Source organism: Pseudorca crassidens, chromosome 10 (assembly GCF_039906515.1).
Source record: "Pseudorca crassidens isolate mPseCra1 chromosome 10, mPseCra1.hap1, whole genome shotgun sequence".
NCBI classification, from domain to species: Eukaryota; Metazoa; Chordata; class Mammalia; order Artiodactyla; family Delphinidae; genus Pseudorca; species Pseudorca crassidens.
The window spans coordinates 413,784-427,587 of record NC_090305.1 but is presented as its reverse complement, the minus strand read 5'-3'; the positions used below and the strand labels follow the sequence as shown (position 1 = coordinate 427,587).

The 13,804-nt window shown below is 40.8% G+C and overlaps 1 protein-coding gene across 5 annotated transcripts in view; it reads left to right on the top strand.

Moving 5' to 3' along the window:
• The window catches only part of EXOC2 (exocyst complex component 2), a 156,274-nt gene that overhangs the window by 18,581 nt on the left and 123,889 nt on the right, over nt 1-13,804 (top strand). For all 5 annotated transcript variants that reach the window (XM_067751838.1, XM_067751836.1, XM_067751837.1 and 2 more), the window contains exon 2: nt 12,621-12,780. In XM_067751838.1, coding sequence (XP_067607939.1) covers nt 12,663-12,780 — 118 coding nt within the window. In that variant the 5' untranslated portion in view covers nt 12,621-12,662. The remainder of the gene's footprint in view (nt 1-12,620; nt 12,781-13,804) is intronic.

The window sequence follows — 13,804 nt, the reverse complement described above, 5'->3', positions numbered from 1 at the left end:
ATGAGCTAGAGGACGGGTTCCAAAATGGCCCTTGCCAGCACCAGTGTCCTCCTGACAGAACGAGCTCCCCAACGTGGCTGCCGCCCGTGTCTGTGGTCCCAGGGTCTATGGCCCCAGGGTCTGTGGCCCCAGGGTCTGTGGTCCCAGGGTCTGTGGTCCCAGGGTGAGCTCCAGCTGCCTCCTCTCTCTCTGGGAGTTTCTCCAAGATCAGTAGGCAGGTCTGATCCAGGGTTCTTGTGAGATGCTGTGTGCGCCCTTTGAGAGTGGAGTCTATTTCCCACAGCCCTCTGGCACTCCCAAAAGTAACCCCCATGATCATAAAGCCAAACGACCTGGGGGCTATGGCGTCTTCCTGGTGTAGCACCGCCAGTCTGGGAGCCCGACCTGGGGCTTGAACCACACTCTCCTTGGGGAGAACCTCTGAAGTTGTGATTACCCTCCTGTTTGTGGGTCGCCCACCTGGGGACCCCATTCTGTGGGTCTTAACTGCACCACATCTGCACTCCTCCTACCTGTCTTGTGTGGTTCCTTCTTTATGTTTTTGGTTACAGAAGATCTTTTCTGTAGGCTTCCGGTTTTCTCATCAATAGTTTCTCTGTATGTAGTTGCAGTTTCTTGAGACCTTTGGAGGTGAGGTCAGGGTCTTCCTACTCTGCCATCTTGGCCTGGTTTTGTTTTTCATAAAGCTTACGGGCTTTTCAAAACGGACACAGACCCTGAGCTAATTGGGTTGAAAGTCTGGACCCTTACTGTCTTATACAGATGTACCTTTTGTTGAGCCTCTTCCTTTGTAAAGCTTTCATGAAAAATCATTGGTGAAGAGAGTTGGATAGTTGATTCTTATGTTCACTGTCAGTTTTTTCTTGCTTTTTAAGGTGCCAACAAGAAAAAGCTTTTCTAACTCAACTCTGTTTTTTTTGGGGGGGGGAAGGATTGTAACAAAATAAAAATAATTTTGAATCTTGAAACAATTTGGTCAGTATTTTATTATAAAGTGCTCCTGTGTAAAATGGGAACTTCTCTTTTTAAAAAAAGAAATATAAACATTTTCTGAGGGATTTTTCTTAATTTAGAGAGCTCAATATGATACCTGAAACATAGAAGATGTTTAGCATTTCGTGTGTTACATAGTCCTTGTCAAGCTGTGTGTGTTTCGTCAAAGTATGTTAGTGTATACTCATGGGTTTAGATTTATCATCTACAAAGTTTGAATTGGTTATTCGTGAGGCTTGATAATAATGCTTCTTATTCACACAAGGATTCGAAGAAATAGTCAAGTTGATGTGGACCAAGATAACTTTTATATAAACCAAGTTTCCTTTTTTTTTTTGCGGTATGCAGGCCTCTCTCACTGTTGTGTCCTCTCCCGTTTCGGAGCACAGGCTCCGGATGCGCAGGCTCAGCAGCCATGGCTCACGGGCCTAGCCGCTCCGCGGCATGTGGGATCCTCCCGGACCGGGGCACGAACCGTATCCCCTGCTTCGGCAGGCAGACTCTCAACCACTGCGCCACCAGGGAAGCCCCAAGTTTCCATTTTTTTCCCGTAGTATTCCAGTATTCCATTTAGAAAATAATTCTTACTGCTTCATTATTTTGAGAAGAGGAAGAAGGGGTTTTTAAAGGGCTACTACAGTGAGTTAAAGTCTCATGAAGAAGGGACGTTCATATTCTTTCACGTTGAATTTTCGTTCTTTAATGGCTCATGCAATAAGATAAACCACTAACTTGGCAGCCTTTATTTTTGCCGACTCAGTAAATTCTCATGACTGTATTTCCATCAGTAATGAATAATTTCCTACTAGATTTGGTGATAAAAATACTTTGTTAATTTATTTTGTTTTGCTGATTTCTGAATTCCATTCATGGTGTTGTGGAAAGAACACAGAAACAAAAGACCTAGGCAAGTCACAGGAACTCGTCTGCAGTCTCTTTCGGTTTTGAATAGATTGTGATTCAGTAGTACTCTAAGGGTTATAATACGGACAGTTAAACAGTTGTTTTCAGAAGTATTTCAAAAATAGTGTCTTAAAATTAATAATACATAACCATTTCAGAGTTATAGTTTAAGCTTTGTGAAGCTGTTTACTTTCTGACTTCTGAGTTATACAAAAGTGCTTGGTGAATATTTTCAAAGCTGTTTGTGAAGATTTTTACAAAAATCTGCTTTTAACATTTTAAAATCCTTGACCTCATGGGCATTTTTGTAGACTTTAAATGCAAGATAAAAATGCAAAACAATTTATTACGATTGTATTTTTCTCCATATACAAACCCTACTTATGACATAATGCCTTGTGATGTAAGGTTAGTAGATAGTCAATAAATTTTTATTGTTTAAAAAAAAGAAAATAAATGCAAAACAAATCTTTAACACAGAAACTTGTAAGATATGCAGATTTTTTTTTTAGTTGTGCCGTCACACAGAAATGACTTACCAGGCTTGTTTCTAGTATCTTTTCCATATTTTTCTTTGGTTTATTTAATGAGAATTTCTAAGCCATAGTAAAAGTCTCTCTTTTTACCTAAATGTTGCATTCCCTCTCCCCTCCTTCCTTCCCTCAGTCTGTCTGTTCATCTCTCTCTTTCTCTGTTTCTCCTTTAATAAAATGGGGGAAATGAAAAAAAACCTGTGGTTTGTTTTTTAAAATAAATAATTGTGTATTTTAATCTGGTAACTATAATGGTTTACTTTTAATAATTTATTTTTAAAAAGTATCTGTAAAAGCTTTGTAGCCTAGTCTTTGCAATATAACTTTCGAAAATGAAAGGGATAATTAGGCTATCTAATACCCTAATATTCAAATATAAGATTTTAAAAATTCAGATTCTTCTAATGATATATCAAAAATATTTTATAATAAATACAAGAATTTTTAAATGAATAACAACATGCTTTTATCATAGTTTAGTTTAATTGTGAAAAGCTAGGGAGGCCAGTTTCTATAGTCTTAACATTGGTAACTGAATTTAAAAGCTTTGTCCTATAAGACTCTCATAGAATCGAGAACTAAAAAGCGGTCTTAGGAATAATCTCATCCAGCCACCTTATATACAGATGAGAAAACTGTTTCAGAGCACATAAGAGTAACCAAGGGCTTTTAGTTGTTAATGCCAGAGCCCAGCTTAGAACCTAGATCTCCAGACTATTCACAAATGTTAAGTTTTTGAGGTTGTTCTATCAAGGCTTCATTCAGCGACTTACAGCTTGGATATACTTCTGTTTATTAAAATATATCTAGATTACCATGTGAAACTGTTACTTATCTAAAAAGATAAAATTCAAATGAAATTCTGAAACCTTTTTGAAGGGAATTGTTGTCCTTGAGTGAAGATGTCCTTTGTTCCTATAGATAGGAAGGAATGTATTTGCCACAAAATGATAATTCCATGGTAAAGCAAAACCTCACATTAAAAAAATCAACGCATCAAGTTGAGAAATTATTTCAGCTTCTTCCAGTTCTTTCTTTTAGAGAAACACTGCTGAGAAGCAAGAAAACACTTACGCTTTTATTTTCATTGTGTCTACAGAATGTAAATCATTGACAAAATGTAGTATTAAAGTGCTTCCTTACTGAGGTACTAAGCAAGTGAAGCTCCAGCCAAAACATTAGCCTTGCTTATTAGTACCTCAGTGAGACAAAACAAAATATCTCACCTGGTCCTATTTCCACGAGTACAGACGCTCTAGGAGGTAGCACAAAATCAGGTCAAGAGTGGGCACATTGGAGTCAGGCAGTGCATCCAGCTCCGCCCCTCACGTGCTGTCTGAGCTCGAACAAGTCTGTTTACTTCTCTGAGCCTCCGCTTCCTCTTGGAGGCAGGAGAGCTGATAAGACTTACCTTGTCTGGCTGCTTAAAGGAAGATGCGGAATGTGGTACCTGGACGTCAGGCAATGGGATATGACTGAGTCATTCAACTGGTATTATTGTGTCCTTTAAAATTTAACATTAAATATTGCAGTGGTAGATATGTGTCATTATACCTTTGTGAAAACCTACAGAATGTACAACACCAAGAATGAACCCTAATGTAAACCATGGACTTTGGGTGACACTGATGTGTAATGTAGGTTCATGAATTGTGGTAGATATACCAGTGTGTATACCAGTGGTAGATATACCACTGGAGTAGGGTGTCCATCATAAGGGAGGTTGTGTGTGTGTGGTGTGGGGGAGGGTTGTGCAGTGGGAATCTGGGGACTCTGTACTCTTGGCTTAATTTTGCTGTGAACCTAAGGCTGCTTTAAAAATAAAGCTTATTAATTTAAAAAATAACATGAATAAATGTTAGTTGGGTCACCTGTCCATCACACATTGGGTAGAGAGCCCAGCATCCCTCCAGATATCTGGCAAGTTTTGGAGAATTCTCTTAGACTTGGGCTCTTCTAGCTTTAACTTCAGGTTCTGCTGCGTTGCCAACCTCAGCTCTGCCTTCTCCAGCTACCTGCTCTGTTCCTTATTAAAAGGCACTGGCCTGTATACGTGCAGTGTGAGCAGGAGAATGTATTAAAAGTTTGGGAGTATGAGTGGGAGAGGGAAAAAAAGCACAGCCAATCAAAAGTGTTAGTGCTCCCATTCTAAAAGTCTCTGGGTTGTACCTGCCATTGGGACAGTTCATTGGTCCCTTCACATAAAGCTTTATTCTCTTGTCATGATTTACTGACCCTTGCACCTACCACTCTCTTCTCCCTCTCTCTCTCTTTTTTTCAGTCTACCTAGAGAAACTGAAAAAACTTACTTTCTTAATGCAGATCCATTTTCTTTCCTTGGTTCTGTTAAGAATTATTATTTTTTTAAGGGTAAAATCACGACTGTGTAAATAAATTTTAAAAGTAACACATTGAAAAGAAAAAGTGCTTCCTTAAATCCAGAAATGTTTCAGTGTAGTTTTTATTGTCCCACTAAATATAATTTGCTATAAACTAGACCTGCAATTCATATGATAACGGTGATATATTTTTATTCCGTTAACTAAAAAAGGAAAAAAAAATCACTCTTACGTGTATGTTTATTCACTGTAACTATATCAACACCATACCAACATCAAAAGAAATCAGACAAGTGTCTATTACCTGGTTAATTCCTAAAAGGGTCCTCTTAGTCCCGTTTATTCCCATTCAGGTCCAGGTAGTTGAAATGTTCTTGACATATTAACATGAATCTGGAGACATGTCAGAATTATGATTGCTTTTTAAATTTTTTTTTATTTTTTAGGTTAAAGTATAATTGTCTTACAGTATTATTTTTAGGTGTACAACATATTGATTCGATATTTATAGATTGTACTCCATGTAAAGTTATTATAAAATACTCCTATATTTTCTGTTCTGTACATTACATCCTTGTGACTTATTTCTCTTATACCTAGTAGTTTGTACCTCTTAATCCCCATCCCCTGTTTGACCCATCCCCTCCCCCACTCCCTGCTGGTAACCACTGGTTTGTTCTCTGTATCTGTGAATCTGTTTCTGTTTTATTTGTTCATTTGCTTTGTTAGATCCCACATATAAGTGAAAACATACAGTATTTGTCTTTCTTTGTTTGACTGTTTTCACTAAGCATAATACCCTTCGGGTCTATCCATATTGTTGCAAATGGCAAAATTTTATTCTTTTTAATGGCTGAGTGGTATTCCATTGTATATATGTACCACATCTTGTTTATCTGTTCATCTGTTGATGTACACTTGGGTTGCTTCCATATCTTGGCTATTGTAAATACAGTTCCATGAACATTGGGGTGCATGTATCTTTTTGAATTACCGTTTTTGTTTCCTTCAGATATATACCCAGGGGTGGAATTGCTAGATCATATGGTAGTTCTATTTTTAAATTTTTTGAGGAACCTCTATACTGTTTTCCATAGTGTCTGCACCAATTTACATTCCCACCAACCGTGCATGAGGGTTCCCTTTTCTCCACATCCTTGCCAACACTTACTTCTTGTCTTTCTGAGGATCGACATTTTGACAGGTGTGAGGTGATGTCCATTGTGGTTTTGATTTGCATTTCTCCAGTGATTAGTGATGTTGAGCATCTTTTCATGTGCCTGTTGGCCATCTGCATGTTTTCTTTGGGAAGATGCCTATTCAGGTCTTCTGCCCAGTTTTTATTCAGGTTGTTTGTTTGTTATTGAGTTGTACGAATATATTTTGGATATTAATCCCATAGTAGACATATTATTTGCAAATGTCTTTTCCTATTCAGTAGATTATCTTTTCGTTTTGATGATGGTTTCCTTTGCTGTGCAAGAGCTTCTCAGTTTGATGTAGTCCATTTGTTTATTTTTGCTTTTGTTTCCCTTGCCTGAGAAGACAGATCCAAAAAAATATTGCTAAGACCAATGTGAAAGAGTGCACTTCCTATGTTTTCGTACATTTAGGTCTTTAATCCATTTTGAGTTTTTGTTTATGGTGTGAGAAAATGTTGTAATTTCATTCATTTGCACGTAGCTGTCCAGTTTTCCCAATACCATTTATTGAAGAGGCTGTCTTTCCCCCATCTTATAGTCTTGCCTCCTTTATCATAAATAACCGTGGGTATATTTCTGCCTCTCTATTCTGTTCCATTGATATGTGTGTCTGTTTTTATGCCAGTACCATGCTATTTTGATTACTGTAGCTTTGTAGTATAGTTTCAAGTCAGGGAGCATGATTCCTCCATCTCTGGTCTTCTTTCTCAAGATTGTTTTGGCTGTTCGGGGTCTTTTGTGGTTCCATACAAATTTTAGGATTGTTCTAGTTCTGTGAAAAATGTCATGGATAATTTGATAGGAATGGCATTAAAGCTGTAGATTGCTGTGGGTAGTACAGACATTTTAACAATATGAATTCTTTCTGAACATATCCATGAACACGGGATATCTTTCCATTTCTTTGTATCATGTTCAGTTTCCTTCATGAATGCTTTATAGTTTTCAGAGTATTGGTCTTTCACCTCCTTGGTTAAGTTTCTTCCTAGGTATTTTATTCTTTCGGATGTGGTTTTTTTTTTTTTTTTTGGCGGTACGCGGGCCTCCCACTGCTGTGGCCTCTCCCGCTGCGGAGCACAGGTTCCGGACGTGCAGGCTCAGCAGCCATGGCTCACGGGCCCAGCCGCTCCACGGCATGTGGGATCCTCCCAGACCAGGGCACGAACCCGTGTCCCCTGCATCAGCAGGCAGACTCTCAACCACTGCGCCACCAGGGAAGCCCTCTCGGATGTGGTTTTTAAATGGGACTATTTTCTTTCTTTCTCTTATAGTTCATTATTAGTGTTTAGCAACACAACAGATTTCTGTATGATTCCTTTTTAGCAAATCTATAACCCTGTTTGGTACCTAACAGGTTTTAAGCATGGAGTATGTTCTTAGGCTAAGAGCCAGTGTGTAACAATTTGCAGCTCATCTAAGTGTACCTATGTATGTATGTAAAATTCCCAATACAGTACTCTGCTGCTGTCAGCCTTTATTATTTGTCCATTTGTATAATTTAATCCTTTATTATTAGTGTGCTTGGGTGAGGATATTGCCTTTAAAAATGGCTTATTCTGTGTCTGCAACAATTTTCCTTACATGAGTAAGTAATAGCTACTTTACCTCCTGTCTCTGTCATTCCACTTTCAAAAGATAAAATTAGCTTGTGGTGTGTAATTTTAGGGTAGGTTCTTTCACTTTTTATTCCTTACCTCTTTCATTATCTTATATGGCTGTATAATGTAAACGCTGGATATTGTTTTAATTAAAAAATGAGGCTTATGACAGGAAAGTCAGACTTTTGTTAACCTCTGTTCAGTGTATTTATATAAGAAAGATCTTATGACAGAATTTCAAAGACTGTTGCGTTATTGCATTTGGAAAATGCTTGTGAGGAAAATGTATAGGCACTTAATGACAACTCTAGATGAAAGTTTTCCTTTAAAAATATCCTTGTTGATTCGGCATGAGTTGTGAAACTGAACATGTTCAGAAACTACATTCTCTTTTCTTAAGGCTTAGACTTTTTCCTGAGAGTGATGATAATGTATTTCATTTATTTGTGATTTTAAATGTAAGAACGTTACCTATAATGCAGAATGTTTCTAAGTGGAGGTGGGTTGAAAAGAGACATCTCTTTCCAGAATTCATTCCACAGATAATTATTGAGTGCATATTTTGTGGGTAGGTACTGTTGTGTGTGTTGTGGACATTGTAGTGTAAAAAGTACATATTCTTACATTTGTAAGTTACATGGCTCACTGATCTTCCTGAGATAAGGGTTTGTCCATGCTTGGGGATGTGTAGGTGATGCTTCATGGTAAGGAAATGCCATTTAATTTTTGTATATGAACCAACATAATGAACACTGGATTTTCAGCTGCCTTTGATGTGTATATCTGGAACAGAGCTGTACTTTTCAATCATAAATAAGAAAATAGATCATAGTTTTTGATTCATGACTCTCCATAGTGGCCCAGACATTACCTGTTATTACGAGACCTACTTTGTTTTACGTGGACAAACTTTGAGGATAACATAGGTAAGATTTATGATCCTCTGTAAACACCTTCAAAATGGATTTGGGAAATTGGGAGTAGGTTGAAAGTGTCTTGTCCTAATTGTGTGTGTGTGTGTGTGTGTGTGTGTGTGTGTGTGCATGCCCTTTTATTTTTTTTGAGACCAGAGGTATTCTAATTTCAACTCTATCTCGCAGCAGGATGAGCCAGTGCCCCCAGTCATGTAAGAAACAACTAAGGTTCTTAGAATGTGACTATCATACACAGATGACCTAGTAAGATGCAGGATGCTCTAAAGGAAAGAGTGGTATCAGACTCCTGTGAGTCAGGAAACCAAGGGTCTGGTCTGTTTTACAACGAATTGGGTGTGTGACCTTGAAAATGGTCTAACCCTAACTCTGGGTAGTATTGCCATCTTAACAATATTAAGTCTTCCTGTCCACATCTTTCAATTTATTTAGGTCTTTAATTTCTTTCAACATTTTAAAATAATTTTCAAAGTACAAGTTTTGCACTTTTGTAAAATTCATTCCTGAGTATTTTATTCTTTTTGATGCTATTGTATACAAGTATCTTTTAAACTTTTTTTTGTTTTTTCATGTGTATACCTAATACCTCTCCCCATCCCTATTCTCTACCCCTTGTACCTCTTCATCCTATTTTAATTCCAGTATTCCACTGATACCATGAACATTCAGAAAACATTTATTCAACTTCCGTCAGCAGTCATCTGGCATGTTTATTTTGTGTCAGGTACTGTATGACAGGTATTAGAAAAGTAGAGTTGATTGAATATTATGTGTTTTCAATGAGGAGATACAGACTTGGTATCTAAGATGTAACACTTATGTAACAGAAGTGTTATAGAAGGAGGAGGGATCAGGGAGACTTTTTAGAGAAGGTAACATTTAAGCTTGACTTTGAAATATTGGTAAGGATTTAACAAACTTGGAAAGTCTTTCTATTTAGTCGAAATAAGGTAAATGAAATCAGGAAGGCATAAAAAGTACCTGGTGGTTCTTAAGAGGTGAGTGGGCTTGTGTGGTTAGTGTCAGATGGGTGAGGGAAATGACTGAGGATGACCTAGGAGTGTAGAAGAGTCTGATGGTGACAGGTTTTAATAAGATGCTAAGGATGTCATGGGGACTGGAGACCACTGAGCAGTGGGGGAGATGTTTTTTTTGAATCAGGAATGATGATTAGATCTGTAGTTTGGAGAACTGACTCCAGTGTTTGCTGAGGGGGGATTGCAGCGAAGGGATAACAGGGGCAGAGTGACCAGTTAGGAGCTGGCTGGCTTCAGTATCCAGGGAGAGAAGCAGTGGACCTTGGACTCTGCCAGGGGATTCTGTTTGATTCAGGGGGTGTGATGGGGAGGGAGGGGAGTTCAAGATAATTTTGGGTTGCCTCATTTGGCTTATTAGGTGAATGGTAACCTCCTGTGGTTCTTCGCTTTTTGCTGCTGTTGTTTTGCTGTTTTAATTGTTAAAGGAGTTTACATAGGCATGATTGAACTCAGTCTCCAGCCCCCTCCCCTTTCTCAGAGGAAGCCAAGCTGATGGCACCTGGCTCAGAACCCCAGCCCTCTAATCACAGGGTTGCTGTCTCTGGTTTGGCAGTCCTGGTACTGGGCTGCCATGAGCACTACGTACGAGCGGTACTGAGGGTTCATGAAGAGCCAAGACACTCCTTGGATTTTGAGTCTCTCTCTCCCAGAAACCAGGGACAAAGGTCTGTCACCTCTGTATTATCCATATCCAGCACAGCCCAGACTTGTTTAGCTCACTCTGCCAGCACCCACTTCCATGTTTCCAGATTCTGTGGCTAATCTGCCAGTATCTGGATAGTCACTTCTGGATAAAATTTAAAACTCCCTCCCCCTCTTCCCAGATACACATCTGCCTATTTGCAGCCTTATTACCACTTCTGTTAAACCAACGGTCAGTTCTTACATTAACAGGACGATATAAATCTCTTTTCTTTTGCCTCTTTTCAAAGTTACAAGAGCTGTTATTCTTGGATTGATTCCTTTTCATGGCATCCTGTTCTTTTAGGCATAAAAGTTTTCTCCTTCTGCAGATATTTATTTGGGGGTCAAAGTTTACAGTACTTTTGAAGTGTGTGTGTGTGTGTGTGTGTGTGTGTGTGTGTGTTTCCTGTTATCCACTGTGTTAATTTGCTGGGGCTGCCATAACAAAGTACCATAGGCTGAAACAACAGACATGTGTTTTCTCATGATCTGGGGGCTAGAAGTCCAAGATCAAGGTGTTGGCAGGGCTGGTTTCTCCCGAGGCCTCCCTGCTTGGCTTGGAGATGCCACCTTCTCCCTGTGTCCTCACGTGGTTGTCCCTCTGTGTGTGTGTGTGTGTCCTCATCTCTTCGTATAAGGGCACTGATCCTGTGGGATCAGCGCCCATCCTAGTGACCTCATTTTACCTTAACCACCTCTTTAAAGTCGCGATCTCTAAATACAGTCACATTCTGAGGTCCTGGATTAGTACTTCAATGTAATTTGCAGGGAAGCACTGTAGCCTGTAGCCTTATCTCTGTTTCCTCTGGATCTTTTTTTAATTTTTTTTAAATTTATTTGTTTTTTTATTTTTGGCTGTGTTGGGTCTTCGTTGCTGTGTGCAGGGCTTTCTCTAGTTGTGAGCGGGGGCTACTCTTCGTTGTGGTGCGTGGGCTCCTCATTGTCGTGGCTTCTCTTGTTGCAGAGCACAGGCTCTAGGCGCGCGGGCTTCAGTAGTTGTGGCGCGTGGGCTCAGTAGCTGTGGCTCGCGGGCTCTAGAGCTCAGGCTCAGTAGTTGTGGCGCGCGGGCTTAGTTGCTCCACGGCATGTGGGATCTTCCCGGGCCAGGGCTTGAACCCGTGTCCCTTGCATTGGCAGGCAGATTCTTAACCACTGCGCCACCAGGGAAGCCCTGGATCTTTTTTTTTAATCTGACTATCATCTCTCGCTCACGTATTTTCCTTGACCACCTTACAGTCTTTGTCCTTGTGCCTTTTAGGATGAGGCTGTGACAGCTGCTTGTTTAGTCTAGGCATGGGCAGAGTTGGTCTGTATATGCTTTTCCTTGGGTGATGTGGCTGCAAGTAGTCCTTTCTGGGAGGACCCTTCCATGTTAGAGTCTTCGGTTCTGTCTTTCCAGGGCTCCTTAGTTTCTCCAGAGTGATTCTTGTTACCCGGACAGAGCGGAGTTGGGTGAGAGGGTTGGCGCCCTCCTCTCTGTGCCTGGTGTCTGTCCCTCAGTCCTGGTCCGTTCTGTTTGGTTTCGTGAGAGATTGAACTGATCTGGCTAATGGTGGGGTGAAGGCAGGGGCCACTGTCTAACTTCGCTCTGTGAAAAGACAGACAACCAGCAGCTGTTTTTCTCTGAACCCACCCTTCCCTTGTCTTCTGGAGCATCTGAAGCCTCGAGCACTTGAGGAGTTCTGTGGGTTTATTAGTGAGGTTTTCTCATTTCCTGGTTGCCTGCTGTGCACTAGGTGCTCTGCCCTGCTGGGATTATGTACCTGATCTTTGTTGTAGCCTTATGGAAGGTTCTGTTACTGGCCGCAGTGTCCGTATATGAAAACAGAGGTTTGGAGCGGAATTAGAGCGCCAGGACTAGAGCTCAGGGCATCTGAACTCAGAAGCTGCACTTCTGCCGGCTCCGCACTGGGACAGTTAGCAAGTCTCTGCTTCTGTCTCAGTGTCGAAGATGTCAGTGTATTGATTTGAGCACATTTAAAAGAGTTGCTACACTAAGTCTAACACAAAAATAAAATGAAATTCAGTATACCTATGAGAATGGAGATGTTCTTTAATTTTATGAATCTGATTAGCTCAGAATGTGCTCCTTCAGGAGCTTCCAGCATATACTTTGGGTGCAGCAGGTGGTGGCATGGAGCTCAGGGGGACCTTAGGTTCTGTCTGTCCTTACATCAGAAGTTTATGTTCTTGATGTCTCCCTCCCAGTACTAGCTAGTGTCCTTAGTCACCTTCATGTGCAGGAATTGTTGGCAGACAGGCTAACTGACAGCTAAAAAACCTGGCGCTGTATGTTTGCAGAATACTGCTGTGTTTTGGTACTGAATGTCTAGTTCTGGTGTTTCTAGTTGCTGCTCATCTCAGTTGGCACTAACCCTTTTTTCCTTTCTCTTCTACAGATTACTTCTGTAGCTTGACCTCTACTTTCCTCAACAAGCAGAATGTCTCGAACACGACAACCCCCGCTTGTGACAGGCATCTCTCCAAATGAAGGAATCCCATGGACAAAGGTCACGATTAGGGGAGAAAACCTGGGGACTGGGCCAGCTGACCTCATAGGTAAGGGCAGGGACGATGCTGTGTGTTCATGGTGAATGCATTTTTATGTTGGGCAACTGAGGCAAGATATACTATTTTGAAATAGTGAAGGTGATAGAAAAACACCCCTGAGGTCTGTACAGGATGATCTGAATAGAAATGAAAGAATTATTTGGTTTTCTGATTTTTCTGTTAAAATCATTATTTTGTCAGATCTTGCCTGTATTGTCTTTCGCCTGGTCATTGAGAAAGCCCCCCACAGCCGAGGTTTGCCTCCTTTCCTCGGGGTCGGCCTCTCCTGCCAAGACTGCCAAAACAGCCGCCCAGCTCTTCTGGCCTCCCCTCATACAGCTGTCTGTTCTTCTCAGGTGCCGGGTGAGCTAGGCCTCTTCTGCTCCTATTGCTCTCGGAACCAAATCTAAACTCCCTCCACCCAGAGGAGCCTGTGCGCTCTGCCGGGCCGCACCGTGGGACCTGTGGGCATTTGTCTGCACCCGATGCCCATTGGGGCGGGAGCACTGAGCCTCCAAACTTAACAGCCACAGGCTCTCTGCAAACTCATGCCCGCCCACGGTTTGCATTAGGCTCCCCTAATGTTTACATATTTAGAGCAAGCTACGTTTTAGTTTTTAGGATCAGTTTATGCTGTTTATCTTTATAAGCCCAAGGACGCGAGCAATAGAACACTGCATCCACTTGGCACTGCGCGAGTTTTTTTGATTTTGGTTTGCAGTGTGCCCCCTTCTTCTGGGGGAGACCCTTTCCTGCTGGTTATTTCATTATTCTGGTCTGTCAGTGGTTCTCACCTGGCTTGTCTTCATCTTCTCTAGAACTTAAAAAAATGCTCTTGCCTTAGCTGCTAAGTCTCAGTCTCTAAAGATGGAGCCTTATCATTGCTTTTTTTAAAGCACTGCCAGGATAGAGAGCAAACCATAAATATCAGTGTGTGGTCAGTTTGGGTTATTTTCATGTGAACTCTGCATGAGGGTGTGCAGATACATTCAGAATAAGAGAGCGGGGAGGCAACTCAATATGTGCTGCTGAA